The 24,637-nt window shown below is 29.2% G+C and overlaps 1 protein-coding gene across 1 annotated transcript; it reads left to right on the top strand.

Annotated features, from left to right (window-relative positions):
* Positions 1 to 10,070: 10,070 nt before the first annotated feature.
* Positions 10,071 to 12,803, top strand: LOC117913045 (trihelix transcription factor GT-2-like). The gene is made up of 2 exons (XM_034827920.1): positions 10,071 to 10,626; positions 11,061 to 12,803. The coding sequence occupies exons 1-2, from the start codon at positions 10,370 to 10,372 to the stop codon at positions 12,337 to 12,339; spliced, it is 1,536 nt and encodes a 511-aa protein (XP_034683811.1). The 5' UTR covers positions 10,071 to 10,369; the 3' UTR covers positions 12,340 to 12,803.
* Positions 12,804 to 24,637: the final 11,834 nt, after the last annotated feature.

Genomic DNA, 24,637 nt, shown 5'->3' with positions numbered 1-24,637 from the left:
TATTCCCTTATATAATGTGAAAATAAGGTAGATTGATGCATATATAAAATACTTAAAATACTCCTTAAAAAATTCGCTACCAAGCAAAGGAAGCCTACTTTCCCATCAACCTTCCCTCTAAAATTCATCCATCGTGCCATAAAAAAGAATGCTAGTATGATTATAATGGAAGACATTGTTTTCTCATCATTCTACAAAGTAGTAAGGACTGACACAATATTTAAGATTTCGAGCAAGTGGCAATTTTGATTCAAGATTTATTTCTATAAAAGATGAAACTTTTGGTGACTTTGAGTACATCTCTCATTGTCAAGCACTTTCAACACACTAGAGAAAAGATACCATTTAAGAGAATATAAACGGCAATGACCCCATCTTGACAAGGAAATAAATATTCCACTCAAAGTGAAGCCTATTCAAAATATTCATGCATGTAGCTCCAACAAAACAACAAATGATTTTAGAGTTTTTTTTTTCATGCCATAATTGATTTTAGAAAATCATTAAATTAAAATTGTGTTTAATAATACTTTCATTTAGAGTCTATTTGATAGTGATTTTAAGAAACGTTTATAATATTTTTAATACTTGAAAATTTTTATCTTTAAAGTATTAAGAAGTTTAAAAACACTTTCCAAATCAGTACCAAATACACTCTTAGAATTCGTTTGATAGTGATTTTACGAAACACTTTTAATATTTCTAATATTTAAAATTTTTATCATTCAAGTGTTAAAAACACTAAAAATATTTTCTAAAATCACTCCTAAATGTACTCTTAAAGTATTTTTAATACAATCATTTATTAATTATTTTTTTTTTAAGAAAACACTTTAAATGATTTTACCAAATACTGAATTTTTTTTTAAACAATGCAAAATAAGAGTGAGTTGTATTTAGAGAGCGGGTTGCCTTCAAAATGTGGGCTGTATTTAGATTTGATATTGGGGACTTTTGGGTTTAATGGATGAAAGGGAATTCTGTTTATATATATATATATATATATATATATATATATATATATATTTATTTATTTTCTTAAAATAAATAACTAAATTAAAACCATCAAACATAATTTTGAATAATAAATTAGCAAGAGGTATAGGAAAGAATTAAGGTTAAAGTTTTAGTAAAATAAAAGAGGAAAAGAGGAAAATATATTTAAAATTAAAAAGTAATAAAAATCAGAAAAAAAAAAGAATGAGAAAAAGTGATGTATAAAAATAAACTATAGTGTAATATTTTCGAGATGTTAATCAACAAGATGGATTTTTATTTATTAATAATATTTTCTATTTCGTCCAAACAAAATTAGAAGGATTTTTCTTATTAAATAGAATGTCTTTCATTATGAATTATCAACCCAATCTTAGTATTGAAATGGATAACACATAAAAGAGAATTACTTTTTCTAAAGAGGCTTCCATAATTTATGTTCAAGCAAATTATATACCCATGGACAAATTGATTGACTCTGCCCAACCACAACATTTGCACACACTATTATTGTATTATCAAGAGGATTAGCTGCCAAACGTATCCATCAAGTAATAGATTCTTTAGATTCAATGTTAAATATGCTCCAATTTTGAATCATTTGTGGGAAAATTATAACTATCCAATTTATCAAAGAGGGTTGTGTAATCTAAATAAGATCATAAAAAATTAAGGCTTTATTTGGTAATTATTCTCGAATACAATTCTAAAAAATAGTTTTTAAAAATTATTTTATGATATTTTATATAACTTTTATTTAAAAACATGAAATGTTTTTAACCTAATTTAAAAACATTTATTATTTTTTAAAAATAATTTTTATATATAATGTTTTACTTTCAATTATTCTATATGTTTGTATAATTATTTTTTTAAATAGTGCTAAAAAACTAGTGAAAACAATTAAAAACAACTAAAAGATATTATCTAAAAACACTTTGTTTTTTATTTTTAAGAACATAAAACAATTTCCTACTTATCAAATGTGTTTTTTTTTTTTAATTCCGAAAAACAAAAAATTGTTCTAAAAAACAGTTGTCAAACAAGCCTTAGTGTTTCTTTTCAAAATCCTTATTCATTTTAATTATTTGACATTATTATGATGATTTTTAATTAGAGATGAATAAACATTCTTAATTATCTTAGTATCACTATTGAATGTATCTTCCATTTATTATCTATTAAATAAATATTTTTGAAAAAAAAAATTTACATGATATTCCATTGAATTGAGATAATTGAAAATCGAGTATCAATAAAAAATTTTGTTTAAAAAGCCAAATATAAAAATCAATCTCCAGTTTATTCTTTAAAAAGAGTTGTACACTTATATATAAACAAATTATATATATATATATATATATATAATGTATACAGTTTTATCACAAATGATGTATACTGTTTTGAGAACAAGCCATCTAAAAAATATTTTTAGTAAAAACTTATCAAAATTATTTTTTCAGTTATAGAAGTGTTTTTTATCTAAACAACAAAAAACTGTTTTTAGTGCTCTTTAGAAGAGATTGTAGTGCACTATCTCCCAATTTGAGGTTATCTTCTTTTGATGGTTGGGATGAAGTTCTCATAGAGCGTGCATTAGTGTGTATGTTTACATATTGGATAAAATTCACAATGAATCATGACTTAAGACTATTAGGTTATCATAATTCACTAAACTACCATACTACATGACTCTCAACTTTGAGAGGATATTGAATTTGTGTCAAAATCAATAGGAAACTTTGATATGTAAGCAAAACCCTAAAATGGTCATACATCCTTACGGATTAGGTCATTATTGATGGAGGTTAGTGACAACATGTATTTTTGATAAAGACACTATGATATTTCATAGAATTGAGACAATGTATCATATTAAGTTATCAAAATGACATGTGATAATGAAGACTATAGACATAACAATTCCTTTAATGGAATTTGATATATGTTCATTGAATGTAGAGTATGTCAATTGATCACATAATATATGGATTTAAGGATTGGAGAGGCAATCTTGATAGGTTGATAACACTACCCTATTAGATTACAGAGATCAGTTCATGGGGGGTCTGTATGCTATGGATAGTAGGTCATGGATCCACGCTTTGCCTTATTATAACTTCATAAGATGTTGGAGTGTGGTTGACTCTCTTTAGTGGAGAGTTAAATCAACTTCAAAACTGGATTATGAGGGATATATTATTTTCTTATGGGTCTTAATGGTCTTTGCTTGAGCTTGTTGTTCATGGTAGCATGTTTGTTTTGAGGATATTTTGACTTTCTAGTTCATAAGTGCATATATAGGGTATTGGTAAAAGTGCAATGTTGCAGTAGATATTTTGAATTGTCTTTTTGGACTCATTCAATTAATTAATTGAAGCCTAATAGATCTAGTTAATTAATTAGGACCTAAGTGGGCTATATTATGTGACCTAAGCCTAATTTTGGCTTAAGTTACTTAAGCCTACAAGGAGAACCCCCTTAAGAGTTTAAGGTTTAGATTTTTGCCTATCATCTTCTAACCTCTAGAAAGAGAAACTCTAACCATCCTTTAGAGAGAAAAACATCCTCTAGGTTCTCTAGATCTGTTTATCAAATTGGTCTTTGAATGTCATGTTTCTAGTATGATTAGATCTAGAGAAGCCTAGAGTTAGATTGCATGCACACTATTGATTTAAGGATAGGGAATAAAGCGATTTGGTGTTGTCAACATAAAACCTTATTCCACTAAAATTAATTGTGCTTTGATATCATGTAAGATTCAAAGAATCATAGAGATAAATGAAAGGTGAATCTCAATAATGGACTACACCTAGAGAGAGAGAGAGGGAGGGGGGAGGTGAATAGGTGTTTTTGAACTAAAAAAAATTTCTAGCAAAGATTACCTAACCATAGAATTTCTCAATGTCAATAAACTTATCTTCTAACAATATTTCAACAAAGTGTAACATCCACAAGCAAGTATGTATGCACCAACACTCTCCCAACAATTTATACATGCAATTCACATGCAAATGCAAATAGTATAGTGAGAGAAAGAGACAATTGACACAGGATTTTAACGTGGAAAACCTTCTAAGAGATCAAAAACCACAGACCTACTATTGATCGAAAACATTTACTATGAAGAATAAAAATTGAATACAAGGTTTTACTTAGTTCAAGCCAACCAATCCTTCCCAGACCACTTGACTAGTACCTTCACTTTTAATTTCTCATCTTCTTTTGGAGCACACTTGAAGTTTGCACCAAGTTCGATCTCGGCCTCTTTTTAAATTCACACAAGAAGAAAATGAGTTTTTGCACAAAACCAAGAGAATGAGAGTTGAATGTTTTAGAAATCAACCCATGTTCATTTTCATAAAATCCTAAAAAAAAATTCTTAGAAAACTTATGGGATTTTCTTATGAGGTAAACACCCTCAAAATGGTGAGGAAAGAAAAGCCTTTTCACGGCTGCCGCTCTCACTGCTTCTAGAAATGTGAGAAATTTGATTTTAAATGAGAAAGAAACCCTTAATCTAAGGGCTAAAAATTGATCTTAAAAACAGGTTAGTTGGATCGATCTGCCCCTGCACCTGGATCAATCTAAAAATAGGGGAACAAAAGCCTTTTAGCAAAAAACATTTCTCCCTGCTTTCTTAACTCTTTTTAAGATGAAAAATAAGGTTGATTCACATTCAATCATCACACACTCGGCTACATACCTCGGTCTCTTAACAAAATCTTAATTTTCAAGGGTCAAGCAGTCCAAAAAGGAATTGGAAAACCGAGTTAAGGGACATTTAGGAATTTTGTCTGAAATTGCCTACCTAGCTAAACTCTCACAAGAAAGAAAAGAAAATCTAAGATTTTTTATTCTCACCACCGAAAAAATATGTATAATACAAATTGAGTTTAAATGGGTCAAACAAAAAAGAAAAGGACCAGTTTATCCTTACTCTTAAAAAAGAAAGATAATAAATCTAATATAGGAAATAAATAACTTTAATACATATATTATATATCCTATCTTATATTTGGTTGAATATAGGATATAACAATTAGTATAATAACTTATTCTATCTCATTGTCAATGAAATAAAGAATAGAATAACTTAATTTAAGTATTAAATATATCAAATATGTTTAATAAAAAAACTTAATATTCAAGTTACTTTTAACATTAAGGATTAAGTTAAATAATTAAATTATTTTTAATTTTAATTTTTTTACCTTATTTATCCACATTGATGGGAGCATAATTTAGAATTAGGATTTCATATCTATGACTCATTTTTTATAATAGATATTGTATGATTATTTTAGGTATCTATAATACTTTAAATATGAATGTTTTATAAATAAGTTTATTGCTTACAATTAATAAAAATGATTATGGATTAAAATCAATGAGATAAATATTAGTTAAAATTAATGAGAGTGAATGTGTCAACTTGATCATTTAGAATAAATTTTATGTTAATTTTACTAAACAACTTTAATATTTAAAGTGAAAATTAAATAATAAGTTTTAAGTTAATAATATAAAAATAATTTAACTTAACTCGATTTAAGTTATTAAATAATAAATATTTGTTTTAACATAAAATTTAATTTAAATTATCAAATTGATGTATTTATTTTCATAAATTATAATTAGGGTAGATGAGGTAAAATTGTGGAATAGTAAAAGAGATTATGCAGATAATTAAAATAAATAAGAATAAAAAGATAAAATAAAATAATTTAAGAATAAGTTAATTATTTTTACTTATTATTTAAAATTGTTTTTATTTTATGTCATATTATTAAGTTATTTATCAAATATGTTTAATTTATTTAGTAACTTAAATTAAATTATTAAGTTACTTTAAATTATTAAATTGATTTATCAAATATCGACTCAATATCTTTTTAATAATTATTTTCATGTTGGTCTCGTATTCGATATTCATTAATATATAGTAAAATTTTTAAAATATGTAATTCTTATTAGGTTTCATTTTCTTTGACGTTGTCGTTGATGTGCTTTCCCAAATTTTCACCAAATATCTCTCCTGTACAAATTAGCATAATGTCAACAAAGACCACAATTTGGTAGCTGGCATTCCCAAATGTCAACTTCTTCACGTGGCAGGAACTTTCTTTGATAACATTTAATTATTATTATTATAAAATTATCTTATATAGTTTCTTGGCTTTCAGTATAAAAATATCAAATATCAAACCTATTATCAATGTGTAAATAACGTGTCAATATTAAAAATATATTAATGCACCTAAATATCAATACATAAAAGAAAAAAAAAAGCAACACTATGATCCATGAAAATATTGAAGAGATGTTAATGTACATAAATGTTGATGTGTTTTGTAAATAAAAAATAATATATATTAAAAAAAAAAAGCAACATTATGAACTTTTTCTTAATTTTTAGATTGGGTTAATTTTTAAATTATAAATTTTTTGAATAAAATTAGTCAAATAAGTTTAAAATTAGTTACAAACCTTAGAGAAGAATTTTTTATTTTTACGCTCCAAGTGATTATTTAGTGGTGGACATGAGGTTGAGTGTTCAAATGAGTTGATTTGATTTGATTTGACATAATATTTTTAATAGCCTAGGAACAATTTCTAGTAGTCTTTTTTAACTGAATAAAAAAAAAGAGAAGTAGGATTTTTTTTTAAGGGGAGTATTTTCTTTTAGTTTTCTTTACAAAAACAAAAGTCAAGAATCTCGTGGATATACAATTTGAGATAGAAATTTATCCGTGAAACAATCAAATTAGGGTTTTTGGACATTTTTAAAAGTAATTCAAAATCCTTATTTTTTATTACCTTTAAAAATTAATTTATTGTCATTTTGAATGCCAGACTTTGTTTATCGATTGATGAATCCAATTTTTCTTCCTCGTTTTTTTTTTTTTTTTTTTTTTTTTCTAGAACTCTATTTTCACTTTTTACTTATTTTGTTTGGAAACCAGTCTTACATACCACTTGTGGTTTCCAAGATGATCGTTCTACTTGGGATATGTCTACTATATTTTTAGCTTGATTCGGACAAGGGCCCTAAACAAGGCAAAAATCAAATATCGAAGTGAGCATATAAAAAGAAATGCTTTAAAACTCAATAAATGGATAATCACATTCAACATGATTTTTTGTTGGTAGACTATGTTAGTACACTTCACCTGTAAAAGATGGCTACATAATTTATTTGATTAATCACGTGTCAGAACAACTGCTAGGAATCTATTTATCATTATCAATACGAGGGCTTCGAGTCATGCCTTTTCTTCTTTCTTTACTAAGCTCTTCCATTTTCGGAGCACTCTTTAAATTTAAAAAAAAATTTATTAAACACCTAAAATTTGTAACAAAGCATCTTCAAACATTTGAAAGTAATTTACTATTTTTAAGGTTATGGGAATCACTTCGAAAATGGAGCATAAAACTCATACTAAATTAATCAAAACCCATAACTAAAGTTAGATTCCAATGATTGCTCCAATCGTGGATGTGAACGATCCACGACATGAAAGCTACGTTTTGAATTTTACCATATTCATAAAATTAAAAGAATCAAAACTAGCCAGACACATCACCCACATTATTGACTTTCCCTACTCCCATGCCAAGTTGCTTCCTCCAACCACAGAAACTTCTATCAAAATTAATCGCTATCGTGACATCTATCTTCAAAATAACACCCCCCACGAACCACCCTATTTTGAATTCAAAATCTTCATTCTTCCCCACACTTTGTTGCCGACCTTTTGCTTTCATTTTTCCACGTGTTTCCTTCTTTGAAAATAGACATAAAAATTAAAAGACAACCCCTTTTGATTTGACCAAGGAAGCATACAATATATATTATTTATTTATTTATTTATTTAATATAGTGAAAAAGTTAATTGAATGTAATAATAAAATGATCATGGGATGATAAATACTTGCATGGAAGGCCACGTCACAAACAGTGTAACGATTTAAAGGACACATGCTTTGCGATCCTTTCGTCACTTGCGTAAGACACAATATGTATTACATTTCTTGCAACCATCTATATAAAAATATAAAATAAAATAAAACAAAATGATGCGGTTTTGTTTGAAACTTCCTCCTTAGGTTCAATGTTTGAAGTATTTTTTACCAAGCTTCAATTTTAATTTGCTTTTAAAAATATATAATTTTTTTAAATATTAGAATAAAATTTTTTTTATTAATATTTTATTCTTTATATTAAAATAACTTAGATATTTATAAATATTGTTATAAAATTACCAATTTTTTGAAAAACTTAAAATTATAGGATTTTGGTTCATAATGTATATCGTGAATTCTTAACACTCTCTTTCACGTTTAGCCTTCACTTTTGGCTACCATGTGAGTTTTATAGATCGGGTAAATAAACATGTGATGGTGAGATTCGAACACATAATCTTCTATTGGATTTGAGCTCATATCGTATATCATACACTTTTAATTATTATCTTTTAAAAATTATGAGTTTGACTTTAATTTTAACTTCTAGTAAGATTTAATTCAAAAATCAGAACGAATATCGAATGACAAATCTCGTGATTTAAATAAAAAAACTTAGTGCACAAGTTTAAAAAATCTTCTGTTTGACATAAACCCTTTTTTCTTATGGAGGAAGTTCTCTCATGCATATTTTTATCATCACGGTGGTCCTCTAAAATTATGACTTAGACGTTCAATTGCAATTTTGAGCTAAAAGAAAAAGAAAAAAGAAAAAAATCAAAGCCAAAGATGAGAGCATGAAAAAAAGAAAGAAAAATAGGGAGATAATTAGAAGGAAAAACGTCCCACAAAATGGATGGTCACAATCAGAGTGGTCCAAAATAGATGCGGGGGGAGAGTTGAAAACTTGGAATGAGGCATTAAATATAAGGAATTGGTTAAAATGTGAAAAGACAGGGGAAAATAGAGATTACGTGAACCGTTTCAAGACTCCAATCCAATAAAGTAATGGGGGGGTGTATGATTAATGACAGCCAAACTCTTATCTATATTTTATCACCTTTCTTGTCTCTTGGGCCACCCTAAGGTAAGTTGTAATCTGGACTTATTGGATCTTTGGTTTTAGCTACACACACCCCCCCAATCAAATTTATTTAAAAAAAGAAAAAGGAAAAAAAAAAAGGGTTTGTTCTTGATTATCTTTTGACGTGATTTTTTATTTATTTTAATATTTTTAATATTTTAATTTTTTTTTTTTTTGGGTTTGACTACATCCCAAAAAAGAAAAGTAGGCTAGGAAATAATAATGGGATTTTTTTTTATTGGTTGGTTGGATGACTTAAAAGACAAGATTGAAAATGATACTGCTTAACCAATTACATTGATTGGTGATTTGGCAGCCTGTTTATTTTTATATTTGGTACTTCTTAAAAGTTAAAAAATATTTTCTATTTTTTTTTTATTACCATGTGATAAACATCATTATTTTTACTATTTTTTTTAATCATTTACTTCATCATAAATAATGATCAAATATGAAAAAAGAAAAATTCATTAGAATATAAATTAAATGCAAAAAAATTCAATATTCAATGGCTAGTTATTATTACCTAAAAAATGGTAAAATTAATTTTTTTTTAATTTTTAAAATTTTAAATAAATTATTGGTAACAAATCTAGAATTGTTTATGTAAGATATTCTTCATATTCTTACCATTTACTACTCACAACAATCAATATTCAACAAAAGAAGAATTTGTCACAACATTTGAGCCAAAACATTACGTAAATGTAAAGGTTGTTAATGGAATTTTGACATTATTTTCAATTTTCCATGAAAAGAATTATTAAATTTTGTGGGTCAAAAATTTATGTGAGATCCAAGACAAAAAGATAAGAATGGTGGGACAAATGAGTAATTTGGGATGTAAATGCGGCCAAAGCCGGTGGAAAAAAGAGGGAAAAAGTGGGCTACGTGGGCCGGACTCTAACTCAATTTAGCACCACCACCACTTGTTCTACCCCTCGTCCCCATCTCCACCACCACCTTCCTTTATCTCTCCATTCCCATTTCACCCCTCGACCTCTCCATAATTCCAACGCCATCCTGAGTCTTCCATCACCTTCTCCATGTTGTCGCGAAGATTAAAGGCCTAGATTTGAAGATGGGTAGGGTGGTTCACACCTGATCGACTCAGGACTCTCTCTCTCTCTACTAGTTATAAAGAAACCCTAATTCACCTATAGGGTGTTTACTTAACCCAATAAAAATGGTAGAATTGAGAAGCAGAAGCTGAGGCTGAGCCCATCTCCCAATAACCCATTCATTTTACCCATTATTATTTTCTTTCAATTTCACTTTCTTTTTCCCCACCAAAATTCTCTGCTGTAATTTTCCGAGAAACTCATGCTGGGAATTTCAGATTTTCCGGAGAGCTCCGGCACCGCCTCCGGCGGTCGGGAGGGTGAGGATGGAGGTGGTGGGGCTGTGCCCGCTGGGTGTGAAGAAGAGGAGAGAGTGCGAGGCGAAGAGAGTGACCGGAATTTCGCCGGAAACCGGTGGCCTCGTGAGGAAACTTTGGCTTTGTTGAAGATAAGGTCTGATATGGACGTTGTTTTTAGGGACTCGAGTCTCAAAGCTCCTCTTTGGGAAGAGGTTTCTAGGTGAGTTTTCCAATTCTCTTGCTCCAATTCTAGAGGCGCAATTCATCAGTAAGAGGAGGAAAACCTTTTTCGTTTTCTCTTTTGTATCATCTTCCTCGAAAATCTTCTGTTTGTTTGACAAAAAAAAAAAAAAAAAATGAAAAAGAAAAAGAAAAAACCATCTCTATTGTCAATTTTCCCAGAAAAAGAGTTACATCAACCCAAACAAAAATTGGTTTTTTCCCTCCAAATTACTATGCTGTGGGAAGTTTCAAATGGGTCTAATGAAACTCTTCTGTTCTCATTTTCTTTCGTGAGATCTTGGTTGTTTAATTGGGTCGAACTACCAGATTCATCCCTTTCATTTTTTATTGAATTATTGCTTTCTAAATTTCATTTCCGAGTGAATTTTGAATTGAGGACATCATTGGAGCTTATGCAACTGTTGTGGTTAGGAAATTGGGTGAGCTTGGATACCATCGAAACGCCAAAAAATGCAAGGAGAAGTTTGAGAACATCTTCAAATACCACAAAAGGACCAAGGAAGGGCGATCTAATCGACAAAACGGCAAAAATTACCGGTTTTTTGAGCAATTAGAAGCTCTAGATAATCATCCATTGATGCCACCTCCTTCCCCAGTCAAATATGAGACTTCTACACCCATGGCTGCATCAATGCCACAGACGAGCCCCATAGACGTGACAAACGTTTCACAAGGCATCAATGCTGTGCCTTGTTCTATCCAAAAACCAGCTGTGGATTGCGTGGCAGCGTCTACTTCAACCACTTCCTCCTCAGGGAAAGAATCCGAAGGCAGCCGTAAGAAAAAGAGGAAGTGGGGTGTGTTCTTTGAGAAATTAATGAAAGAAGTGATAGAGAAGCAAGAGAATTTGCAAAGGAAGTTTATTGAGGCAATAGAGAAATGTGAACAGGATCGAATAGCTAGAGAGGAAGCTTGGAAGCTGCAAGAATTGGATAGAATTAAAAGAGAGCATGAGATTCTTGCTCAAGAACGGTCCATTGCAGCAGCAAAGGATGCGGCTGTGCTCGCATTCTTGCAGAAGATCGCCGAGCAAGCGGGTCCGGTGCAATTGCCTGAAAACCCTTCTTCAGAAAAAGTATTTGAGAAGCAAGATAATAGTAATGGTGAGAATTCTATTCAAATGAGCTCCTCCCGATGGCCAAAAGCAGAAGTTGAAGCACTGATTAGACTTAGAACTAATTTCGATATGCAGTATCAAGAAAGTGGACCTAAAGGGCCCTTATGGGAGGAGATTTCACTAGCCATGAGAAAAATTGGTTATGAGAGGAGTGCCAAGAGGTGTAAAGAGAAATGGGAAAACATCAATAAGTACTTCAAGAGGGTAAGGGACAGCAACAAGAGAAGGCCTGAAGATTCAAAGACATGTCCATACTTTCATCAGCTCGATGCCCTCTACAAGGAGAAGACTAAGAAGGTAGAGAATCCAGATAAAAATTCAGGCTATAACTTGAAGCCTGAAGACATTTTAATGCAAATGATGGGACAGTCAGAACAACGGCCACAGTCAGAATCAGTAACGGAAGAGGGTGGAAGCGAGAATGTCAATGCAAATCAAGAAGACGAAGAAGAAGAAGAAGAAGAAGAAGAAGAAGATGGCGATGAAGAAGGTGGAGATGGAGATGAAGATGATGAAGCAGATGGTTATCAGATTGTAGCTAATAATACTTCTTCAATGGCAATTATGGGGTGAAATATACAAATTAAAGGTCTCTTCATTAGAGCCTAAGCAAGTGTGCCTCATGGCTCATATTGAGAAGTGGGTGAGGGCCGTTGCAGAGGCTGACCCTTGCATATGTGGGTCAGAATCTAGTTGGTGAGAACTTGCATTTTTCATCCCATTGGGAAATGGCATCTCCCCATAAAAAAATATGTTGATCATTTCATTGAGTAAATATGTGAGTGAGAGAGAGTAAAATAAGGTGGCTGGTGTGCAATATAATACACCCTTTTTTTAATTTTCCTTCTTTTGAAAGTGCACATACCCATGTGTGCAAAAGATAGAAAAGTAGGAAATGGTTGGTTGTGGTTTGTTTGTATCAATAAAGTCCTCCCATCAGCAGTAATAATACAATAAAAAGGGCTGCATTTTCTGAGACTTGGGACTTTATATACTTTATTTAATTATCAGAATTCATTGAGGGTTTCCCAGTCCTATCTCATAGTTGACATGGTCTTTTCTCCTTTAATCATGTGTGCTACTCTCCTTTTAGTATTGCTCGATGCTCAATGGAATCAGCTGGGTTATTGTGGACAGACAGAACTCCAGCCCCTATTCAAGGTTGTGGAGTGCTGGCGTATGGGTCAAGGCTTGTTGCCAATCAAGTTAGGGATGGAAAGAAAAAGTTCTCCTTTTGGGGCTTCAACTTGTTTGAATAATGCTCTCTCCATTCAATGTTTTCTTTAGCTTTCTTTTTTCAGAATTTTTTTGTTGAAAAGTATGTTAATGTGATCGTTCACAGAGCAATGCAGAATATTCTGTCAAACTCTAAATTCGATTTGGGTAATCTTAAGGTAAAAGAGAGGGTACATACTTTCATCCTTGGATGACAAGATGCTTGAAAATCAATTTTTTTTTTTTTTTTTAATATTGAAATTCAGCAATCGAGATTGAGAAATAAAAGTAAAAAATTGAAATTATTTTATATAAACTTATATGGGATTATATTTATTTCATGCTTTAGAATTTACTTCACAGGTTTGGACCACCCTAAGCTGAAATAAATTGCAGAAAAATGTGTGACACAGACATTATATTTTTCTTTATTTTTAAATTTTTCTCTTATTTTCTTTTTCTGTACTTTTCTTTATACCCATTAAAATTCATACCAAGCTTAAAGCTTTCAAACTCTCATTTGTTGAATATTTAAAAATCAATAAATTTCAATTGTAGAATATTACAATTCATAAAATGGTTCAGTGTAATCATCCATTCTTGACAGTAACTTGTCAAGTTGATGAGCAAACCATCAACCAGCTGTAGACTCTTACACTCAACCAAGAATCGAGAGTAGGAGAGTATTCAAGTCAGAAATATCTATCTGATGAAGGAGGCTTTGAATCAGATATATGGGAGTAGTTGTCTAAGGTCCTGGTTGTGGGAAAGGAGTGGTGTCAAATCAGTCTGAGAGGTAGATTATCTACACAGGACAAGACACGAACTTGTGTTAGCATTACAGTCACAGTAGTTATCTTCTTGATAATATCCCTATCAGGTGGGTCTGCCTTTTCTAAAACTGTCACTATTTGGAACCCATTTGGTTATGTCAGCAAAACCTTGATATTTGCCACTGCACCTTGTCGGGCTGCGGCACATACAGGGCCTTTCAAGCCCTCCCATGGGCTCTACGCCTCTCCCTCAGATCAATGAGCTTAGGTTTAGGTTTTAGGGTTTCCTTAAGTCTTAACCAAGGGGCTGTACTTGTGGGTTGAAAATGGGGTGTGTCAGTGTGTGTGTACTGTGTTTTGGTGGGTCATGGTACCTTTGCCATGGAATTTTCTTTGGTGATCAATTTCTTTAGAAAATCATGGCACGGTTAGCATAGTGAATATTTTCTGACGTTGGTATTAATTTAATCACCTTGGACATCATTGTTGAGGTGACTTTTGGGAGAAAGGAGGATAGAGAAATGGGGCCCCATGAGTAGCTGAAAGAAAGGGAAAATGCTTCACTCGGAAGAATGTAGATGAGATGCCACTGCTTAATTGTTTGCATTAAGATTATAAAATTTAAAGAGATCACTAACCCGTTTGGAAGAATTTTCCAGGAACCTTGATGCTTTGTTTGTATGCTCTGGCTTTCCTTCACTTGTTATATTACGTAAGGAGCTAGTTTTTCACTTTCTTAGTTTTTTCCCTTTTCCGTAAATCAAGGATCTCTTTTTCTGGTTAAGCCCTTTTCACATGCATAATTGCCGGCTTATTAAAATCAACAAATATTGATTGAGTTGTGTTGGCGCCTTAGTTTACTTAATTTTGCTGTCAATTTTAATCTATTTATACCTTATTTTATGACTTTACATATCTTTATATACTTTACACTGTCAATCAAGATTCAAAGTTGCTGCAAAATCAATTCTTCGACATTATATATATAAGTATGATTGTATTAATGGAGAATCATGAATACAAGAAATTGAAATGAATTTGAAAAGAAAAACCTTTTTAAATGATTTTTTAATTTTTTTAAAAAAATATTTCCAAATCTTTAAAAAGTTCTCTTTAAGTTTCCTAAATCATTTTCTTTTCAGTAAAATATGATTTCTAAATTAAATTCAAATCCATTAGAATTTCTCTAATATAAATATACCTCTTGGGAGAATTGTCATGAGAATTTATGCATGTAAACCATAAGTTATTATTACTTATGCTTAACTTGATGTCAGATCAAAGTTTAGTTAATTTCGATTTTGATAATTACAAAACAATGGTTATAATTAGTGGTTTATTTTATGTGTGATTTGTAGGGAATTCCATATCTCTCCATTTCTTATATTTAGATCTGGTTAAGTACATGCAAATCTTTCTAGTTTTTCTTTAAATCATATGCACAACAAAAACACATATTTTTAAATAAAAATTTAGATCGAGTGTTATAAAATACAATACCTCATATTTGAATGTTCCCTAATCAAATCATTTCGATGTAGATGAAGATGAAATTCTCTGAAAATTTCATACACTTAAGATCTTTTACTCGATGACTCTACCTTGATTTTTGCACACCAAAGATTGGTGTTTCAAAATGTGGAGACTATAACTCTTTTTTCTCTATAGATGATAGAAGATAACTAACTAGAAAATCCTAATCAAGGTTTTTTAACTAAGCTTAAGTAACTTAAGCACACTAAGGACTTAGGTCACTTAATCTAACTCAAAATGAGTTCTAATTGATTAATTAACCCTACACGATTATCTAATTAATCAATTAATCAAATCTCGAAGCTGTGTTTATTAACCCTTAAGCAACCTTACACAATTATCAAAACACTTTTATACATAAAAGTGAATCAAAAGTCAATCCAACCCTCATAAACCATGCTAACAATGTATATGAACTCAAGTGGGGACCATTGGGACCCATAAGATAGTATTGAGTCCCTTAGAATTCAATTCTGAAGTTGATTCAACATCCCGTTAGAAAGAATCAACTACACTCCAATAATTTATATAAATAACAATAAGATACTTAATGCTCGAATCTATGATCTATTATCTAATAAGATGAAAACTGTCAGCCTTTTAAAACTATTTCTATTATTCTTGAGTTACATATCTTTCTATTATGTATTCAACCGACATATCTTAGCTCTTTAAGAGCTTATGTTAAGTTCCACTTAAGGAATTACCATGATCATAGTTTACATGAACACACCTCCTTAGGGTCACATAAAAGGACATTCTATTTCAATTCTATGAGATATCATGGTATCTTTATTGAGAATGTCTATTACTACCAACTTCCATTAACAATGACTCATAGGAAATATATAATTAATTTACGATCTCACCAGTAGGTTAAAGTCACTACTAACTTTAGAATAAGTTCAATATTCTTTAAAGGTTGAGAAACAATATAATGAAACAACTTGGTGAAATTATTACTACTTGATAATCTTAAGTCATGACTCATCGTAGATCTTATCAAATGTGTAACCAAATATTTTTGTATACTCGCCATGGGAAACCCATCTCAAATGACCAAGACCAATCATACTTTTAATTATGAGGTAATGCACTACAACCTCTAATGGATTGTTTAGGTCAACAAACTAGTAATGAATAAGTCATTTACTTGCAAGGAACCTATGATTTGGATTTTTCGTGCAATTCCTAATGTACCTAAGTCATGAACAATGCAAATGATGCAGATCAGAATCCTTATAAGGTATAATGTGTGGAATGATGTAGATAAAAGTAAATCATAAATTTATTTATAAAAAAAATTCCAAAAGTTTATTACATTATATCTTGTTTTTAAGGGCTCTATATTAACACAATTAAGCAAGAATATTTCCAAAAAGACAATTAAGAAGATATATCAACAAGAAGGAAAATACTTCAAAGATATGATATTCCAAATTCATCTTTTAAGATATCTTTGTAAAGTTATTAGTGCTTTGGGATCATATTGCATTTCATATTTTCTTAATGCACCTAACTCTACTATGTTCATCCAAGTGCTAAATCAATTTTATATTTTCATAAATTGGATAAAAAATGATTTGAGGAAAAATGTAAGTTTTAATATGGAAAAAAAAATCATTTTAAAGGTTTTTCAGAAGTTAAGGAACTATTAGTTGAGGTTTCCTGACTTTATTGTAGTCTCAAATTTGTTAAAAGAGTGTAACCAGTTGAGGTGCCAGCAAAATTAGTTAAGATTGGTAAACCTATGTTTCTATTGATCAAAGACCAGTTGAAAACCAATTGAGGATTAATTGAACTGATTAGATGACTATCATCCCTAATGGCTAGTAGCAAATTGACCAATTGATCAACTAATTGAACCTAGATTATGTTTAATGACTAATTTGAGCTTCCAACTACTATTTAAAGACTTTACTCGTGTTATAAGAGTAATAGTTCAATATTTTTCTTGAATATTATTTAAGCCTTAAAAGAGTGTTTTTAGCACATCTTACTTTATATTATTTTCATATCCATTTAACGTACCCAAATTCTAGTTTTGATTATATCTATTTGATCAAACATTGTAAATTAACAATCTTTTCTTCATTTCTATATTTTGAGATGGTGTTTTGAAACCATAATCCAAAGGGAAGAGCCTGGGGATTTTGTCTTCAAAATTCTTGATTGTAAATAATTCTTAGAGTTATAAGTCCAAGAGAGTTTATTAAAACCATAATTCAATTATATCCTTGAAAGTTTGTGTTAGAAGCCTAATTCATAATAGAACCCTCGACTTACTTTGAAGATTAAGGAGAGTAGATGTAAGTCGAATTGCGTTAAAACTAATATAAAATCTTGAATTTATATATTATTTTTATTCTTTTCTTTATTTATATGTAATTGTTCTTTATTATTTTTATTATGTCATCACTTAATTGTCTTCAATATTCATTATAGTTTATATTTGTTTAAATTTCTAAAAAGAGACCAACACCTAATTCATCTCCATGTTTTGGATATTTATGTTAAGATAGAATGATTACAATCCTAACATCTAAAACTCTCAAAATGTTTCACAATCATTGAGTTGCTACATCATGAACATGAGAGTAGGTGTATGTACTAATGATATAAATTTATGGGAGTAACAACTATCAGATAAATCTATATATTTATATCTTTATAATTATTGGATTATAATTTCATAATCCTGAACCATAGTTTTTAAATCCACAAAGTCTTTAGGACACTTTATGAGTGATTTTTCACATATATCATGTGTCTTTTCATGCAATAAGAGTTCTTTAATTATTAAATATTTATATAATTAATTAAAAATTCTTAAGAAAATAAAATTTTGGTTATTGAAAAAATATCAAAGTATTATTTTTCTCCCTTCTTAGAAGCTCACCCTCTAAGTATCTCCTATCGGTTATTTTTCTCAAATCCCTCTCACCTTTCAATCCGCTCTCTTCTCCTCGAGTTGGGACACTTCATCATTCATATGGCTAATCTCATTTCATCAAAGAATCCTGGTATGAACAAAGGCGAGAAATATACTTAGAGAATGAAATGAAAAAATTAATGATTGCTTTTTCCTTTATTTCCTTTTTGTCCTGCTTTATCTCAAGCCTTTTAAGACCAAAATCAGGTTTTAAGCTTTAGGGAAATTAAGTGTTACCAATATGGGTCTGAATTCAACTTAATTCAACCCATCCCAGTATCACTTTATATGTATTTATACAACTTAATTTGTCATTTGAGTTAAGATTGGATAGAATATGAAATTAAATTTAATTTGAGCTTGGACAACCTGAATCCAACTTCAACTCCAATTTAAGTTAGATTTTTAGTTAAATATTTTTTACCAATGTTTTTATTAAATGTTGGTTCACCAATGAAAGATTAAGCCAAATGAATATTAACTTTACATGATAGTCATTGGTTGTATTAGTTGATTTTGACATACTTTGAATGCATTTTAGTCATTCATTCTCACAGTAACTTTTCAAATCTGATAATCAATTTAATATTAATTGTATGACAAATACAAGTTGATAATGATATGATTTGACATAGATATTTTAATTAATAATCATTTACTTATTCAAAAATATAAAATTAAGATGTTATATATTGAGATACATCTCATATTTTTTATTTACTTTTAAAAATAATAATAATAACTTTTATATAAAATTTAAAAGCATTAACCGATATATATCATATTTTTAAAAATTATTTTTAATTCTTTTAAAAAGTTAAAATAAATTTATAGATTCTCATAAATTAAATAAAATTAATTCATAGATTACATTTTGCCCTTATCAACTAAGAATGTGGCTACTGTTGTTTTACTGGTTTATTTATCCCTAATAATTAATTCTCGTTGATCACCTTGTGTAGAGATCATCAAAGTAATAGAAATAAACCCTATTTGAAAAAACTTATATGCAAAACATCTCAAAATAATATTTATCGTGGTTGAAATTTCACCTTTAAAAACCTATATCAAAATAAAAATCTTTTTTTTTTTTTTCACTCTCTTTCTTTTTGGATTCAACTCAATTCAATCTCATAACTAGCCAAAGCCACTCAACTAAACTAAATGTGTATGTATTAATTCTAATTTGATTTCAATGTAAGTTAAAAAAAGAAAAAGAAAAAAGGAAGGAATATTGATTTGGGGTTGTTGAAAAAAACTTGAAAATTTGTATTCAAAGACCTTGATATGCAAAACTAAATCCTAATAATAACATAAACTTTCTTACCATTTTTGAAATAAAATTATTTGATGCCAAGTTTTACTTGGAAATCTTTGTACTCGTACAAACAGATTTTCAGTTGAGAAATGCTTCTCTTGTTACCATTCTCATTAGGGTTTACCCACATGGAAAAATGCTTCTTCCCTCACTGCATTGCTTACTGCACAATCAATCATGTGTGGAGGTAAAGACTCTAAAAGCAAAAGGGTGTAAGGCCAGGTAACAATGCTCACAAAAAGGCTCTTCTTTCACGTGGCGCCTTCTTTACTGTTGTGAGTTCCCAGACTTCAAAGCCAGCTGATTTCTGTTCCTTCCATCCACATGACTCGAAGATTCTTATTTATTTTACTTCAATTCTACACCTTCTCTTTCTATACAATTATATACTTTTTCTATCTTTTCAATTTATTTTACAGTTAGTGACCACATTCATGTTTAGATGAGGTAAGCTTGAAAAGACCTTTCACCCTCTGGATGCATTGACAGTAAGATCAAAGGGACCTTCTCGATCCCGTGTTGCTGAAAATCTTTGGTCTTTTAGAGACACAAATTGAGGTTTCTGGAGTTAGGTAGAGGGACCACAACAAAGAAATAGAAGAAAATGGCTTACGTGTTTACACTCATTGGGCATTGTCAAAGGCTGTGATCATCGCAATATGGAAATGAGGGATTTTGGGTCTAGATTGCTGTGTAAAATGATGTCCAAATCAAGGGTAAAGAAGAGCGTGAAGGAGGTAATGCCATTGATTTAAGAGGCGAATAATAATATAAAAGACGTTAAAGGTGCACAACTCAAGAAGTCACTCCCTAAGTCAATCCTTAGCGTCAAGTTAGACATAGAACAAGAAACAATCATATCCATATAGATAGATTAATCACCTAAGATGGGTATGAATTAGGTGATGTTTACTTTTTAAGATTTCAATAAATTTTAACTTAGATGAATGCAAATGATAATTCAAGAAATAATAAGCATATCCATCTAGATAGGTTAACCACCCAAGATGGGGATGAATTAGCAAGGTGATGGTTACTTTTTAAGATTATAATAAATATTAACTTATATGAATGCAAATGGCAATTCAAGTAATAATAAGCATATCCACCTAGATAGGTTAATTGCCCAAGATGGGGATGAATTAGCTAGATGATGGTTACTTTTTAAGATTATGAAATTTTTTAACTTAGATGAATGCAAATGACAATTCAAGTAATAATAAGCATATCCACCTAGATAGGTTAATTACCCAAGATGAGGATGAATTAGCTAGATGATGGTTACTTTTTAAGATTTTAATAAACTTTAGTTTAAATGAATGGAAATGACACTTCAAGTAATAATAAGCAATTAAATAGATAATAAAAATAAATAAAGAGAATGGAAGAATCTTGGTATAATGGAACTGCATCTCGTGGTTCCACTATACCACAACTTTCAAACCAAGTCTTCAATTTAAACTTTATTTTTAACTTTTTAGTTCTAAGAGAATTTTAATCATTCCGTGAGAGATACACTTCTCTTGAACAAACCCTCATACGATATCATACTCTCATAATTTGATTTTTCTCTCACAAGGATACAATAGATAAAATTGTTGAATCAAATTCCTAGTTTATAATTTTGGTTTAATAAATATAAATGAAACTAGGATTGAGATGCACAAATTGATACGTAAGATTTTAAACAATGGTACATTCAAATATACTCTTACAATGAGCAATAGTCGATACATAGTCACTAGAAAACTCAAATGATAGTTAAGTAGTCTTTATATAAGAATTTGAAGCCAACTAGCTATTAGAGCCAAAAATCCATAACTTTAGTTGATCATGTGACAACCACTTAGCTAGTTATTGAATATTTAATGCACTATAAGTGATCATTGATTGAAGCCAAAATATGTGCTCCATTGACACACATATGACATGATTTATGCAATAAAAAAAACTTAAATAATTCAACTTAACTCAAATTGATACTAAGACTTTAGTTATAGATCTAACTTCTATTTGAGTCTAATTCCATGTCTAAGGGATAAAAAAATGATAAGTGAAAAAATTATTATCAATGAAACGGAATAAAAAGGGTTAAACATGATAAAAAAAATTGGTTAATGTTCAAAATACGTTAATTTAGATGCAACATTTTTTTTCTTTTTAAGGAAAAGGTAATTTAGTGATTAATGGATGTTAAGAGAGAAACAAGTATAAAATGCCAAGTATTAAGAAGGAAAAATGTTTGAAAAAAAAATCCTATTTTCTAAGGAAGTAATGTGGAAAATACATTTAATTTTTTCATCTTCTTATATTCTTATTTCTTGAATTAGCTTAATAGGAATATGGTCATCCTTACATTGATTTCTTCGCTTAATAAGAATATGGTCATCCTTACATTGATTTTCCTATGCTTCTTTTGGTATGTCACTACTAGGGGCATTCCCTTACCTTCCCTAAAGATATACTAGTATATTACTAGGGTATGGAAGGATGTGTGGAGACACAAGTATGTACATGCATGTAAATAATATAAGGGAGCGTAGGAAAATATATATGATATAACTCACCCATAAGCTATGAATGGTTTAATCAATCTTCCTATGACGTACTCATAAGAAAGACATTGTTGAGAGTTATTAAGGTTGTATCTTAGAGTAACTATCAACCGTTGGTATTGGAAGGTGATAGTAACTTTAAGACAACATGTTTTCACATGCCTCTCTAAATCAGACCATTTATATATATATATATATATATAATATCCTCAAAACTTGGTCCACATACGACATCGACTAGAAACTAATTTGGCATGATTGAACCAACCTAAAAAGACCATGTTAAAGTATTCAACCGACCCAGACAACATTGTTTCTTTATCTATATGTTGCAACTTGCAAGGGGACTGCAATTACAAGTTAAATAAAATTAAATTATTTAAATTTTTTATCTTTAAAATTTAAAGCATAGATAAATAATAAGCACACGACTTCTATTCCTCCATGTGGCATGCATTTAATGGCCTCTTTACTGCCAAGGAGTGGGAATGGCCATTCATTCTTTTGTTTGCTCACACGTGGGAATGAAAAAGGAGCTGAGATCATAATTTAAACCCATCCTCCATTGAGGAGGAATGTGATTCCTAAAAGGGGAATTACAAGAAATCGATCATTTTGCCCTTATATTAAAGATAATTATTAAATATTTAAATATTTATAATAAAAATTAAAATTTACATTTGAATATGAAGAATTACTAAAAATATTTAAATATTCTTAAAATATTAAAAATATAATATATCTTGTACATGGACTTTTAAAAACTATAATTATAAAGTCCTAAAAATAGTTGATCTTAGAAAAACCTTGTGATTAAGACTTTTGCTCTCAAAAAATAAATTTTAATTTTTATCATGCTAAAAATTAAAATTTGGTAAAAAATAGTGTGATGCCTAATTAACTCCCAAACAATAAATATTTTTGGTTTCAAAAAATAATTTCATCATTTAAAACAATGATTTTTTTAAATGTAAATGCTACAAAAATAATTTTATTCATTTTCAATTCTGTTTACAAAAGATTTTTAAAATCTTTAATAATAATTGTGAAAATTTAACCATTTTTATTTCATTAAGTAGATAACATGGATATTTGACAAAACTTAATACTTATTATTTAACGACTTAAATTACATTTAAATTAAAGTGTTCTTATCTTATTTGTTTAAAACTTATTACTTATTTTTTACTTTAAATATTAAGCTTATTTAGTAAAGTTAACTTACTTTATTCTAAATGATCAAATTAATATATTTATCCTCACTAACTTTAACTAATATTTATTTTAATTAATTTCAACTCATATATATTTTCATTAATTTTAAGCAGTAAATTTATTTATAAAAAATTCATATTTAAAGTATTGTAGATATATAAGATAATCATAAATTATTTGTTACAAAAAAATGAATCATGAATGTAGAATCATAATGCTAAAATATACTTTCATTGGTATAGACAAATAAGATATATAAAAAAAAAGATTTAAAATTAATAATAAATTAACTATTTTTTACTTAATATTTAAAGTTAAAAACAGTATTAAATTATTTTATCAAACATCTTAAATCTACTTAATAACTTAAATTAAATTATTAATTCACTTTACGCTATTAAGTAGATTTACCAAACCCCCCTTATTCACTTAGACATCAAGATTGTTTAATACTCATCTGAGGTGTGAAATTTAAAATTTTGAGCCCGAGATATAATGAATGCATTTAAAAGACACTTTGAGTTAAAGCCTAATGATAATGACTAATTTGGTAAAATTCACACAATATACATTAAAATGATTATAGCAAACTCATCAAGAAGCATATTAAACAATTATAAATTATGAAAAATGTAAATCTTGGAGTATAGTTTGATTCACCCAAAATAAAATAAGGCAATGTTTGATTCCTGAAAAATACTAAGAAAAGAAAAAAAATATTAAAGAAAATAGTTTTCTTCTATTTGGTTTCATTATGAAAAATATTAAAGAAAATCAAATATAATTAAAATTGACTAGAAATCTTTATATAATTGAGGAAAATAAGGACAATGAGTTTAAAGAAGGACATAAAAATAACTTATTGGTTTTGAATTTTTTTTTTCCTTCACTTTTTCTTTCTTTTCATTTTTCCTTCTTATTTTCTTTTCCTTACATTTTCTCACAAATTTTTCGAAAACCAAACGTAGTCTAAGTGTTTCTCTTAATTTTAAATAAACATGAATATGATTTTCATAATCTCAAACACAATAGAATTTGTGAGATTAATTCATGTAAAATCAATTGGGCTTTGGTGGGGGCCCTACATATGAGTTTTCTCTTCTGATTATCAATTGTTATAGTTAATGAATATTGTTTGATATTTATCTTGCTCTTTGATATGCATACGATAATTTTGTATTTGAACTAACCTTATTTCCATTATAGCACACTATTACTTACCGTTAAGGTACAATCTCACTGTTACTTTGCTTATTCTTATACATTTAGAGGGATATTACGATCTTTTTTATTGTATCTTCCCAATAAGTAACCTGACTTTGGTTTTTCA

Source organism: Vitis riparia, chromosome 4 (genome assembly GCF_004353265.1).
Source record: "Vitis riparia cultivar Riparia Gloire de Montpellier isolate 1030 chromosome 4, EGFV_Vit.rip_1.0, whole genome shotgun sequence".
Lineage (NCBI taxonomy): Eukaryota > Viridiplantae > Streptophyta > Magnoliopsida > Vitales > Vitaceae > Vitis > Vitis riparia.
Note: the sequence above shows the minus strand (reverse complement) of the source record. Positions and strands in the feature narration are given on the sequence as shown.

Excerpts from the sequence above, each read along its gene's own strand:
- LOC117913045 (XM_034827920.1), top strand. The coding sequence starts at position 10,370 with ATGCTGGGAATTTCAGATTTTCCGGAGAGCTCCGGCACCGCCTCCGGC. Across the intron at positions 10,627-11,060 it reads CTTTGGGAAGAGGTTTCTAG|GAAATTGGGTGAGCTTGGAT; the intron begins GTGAGTTTTCCA and ends TGTTGTGGTTAG.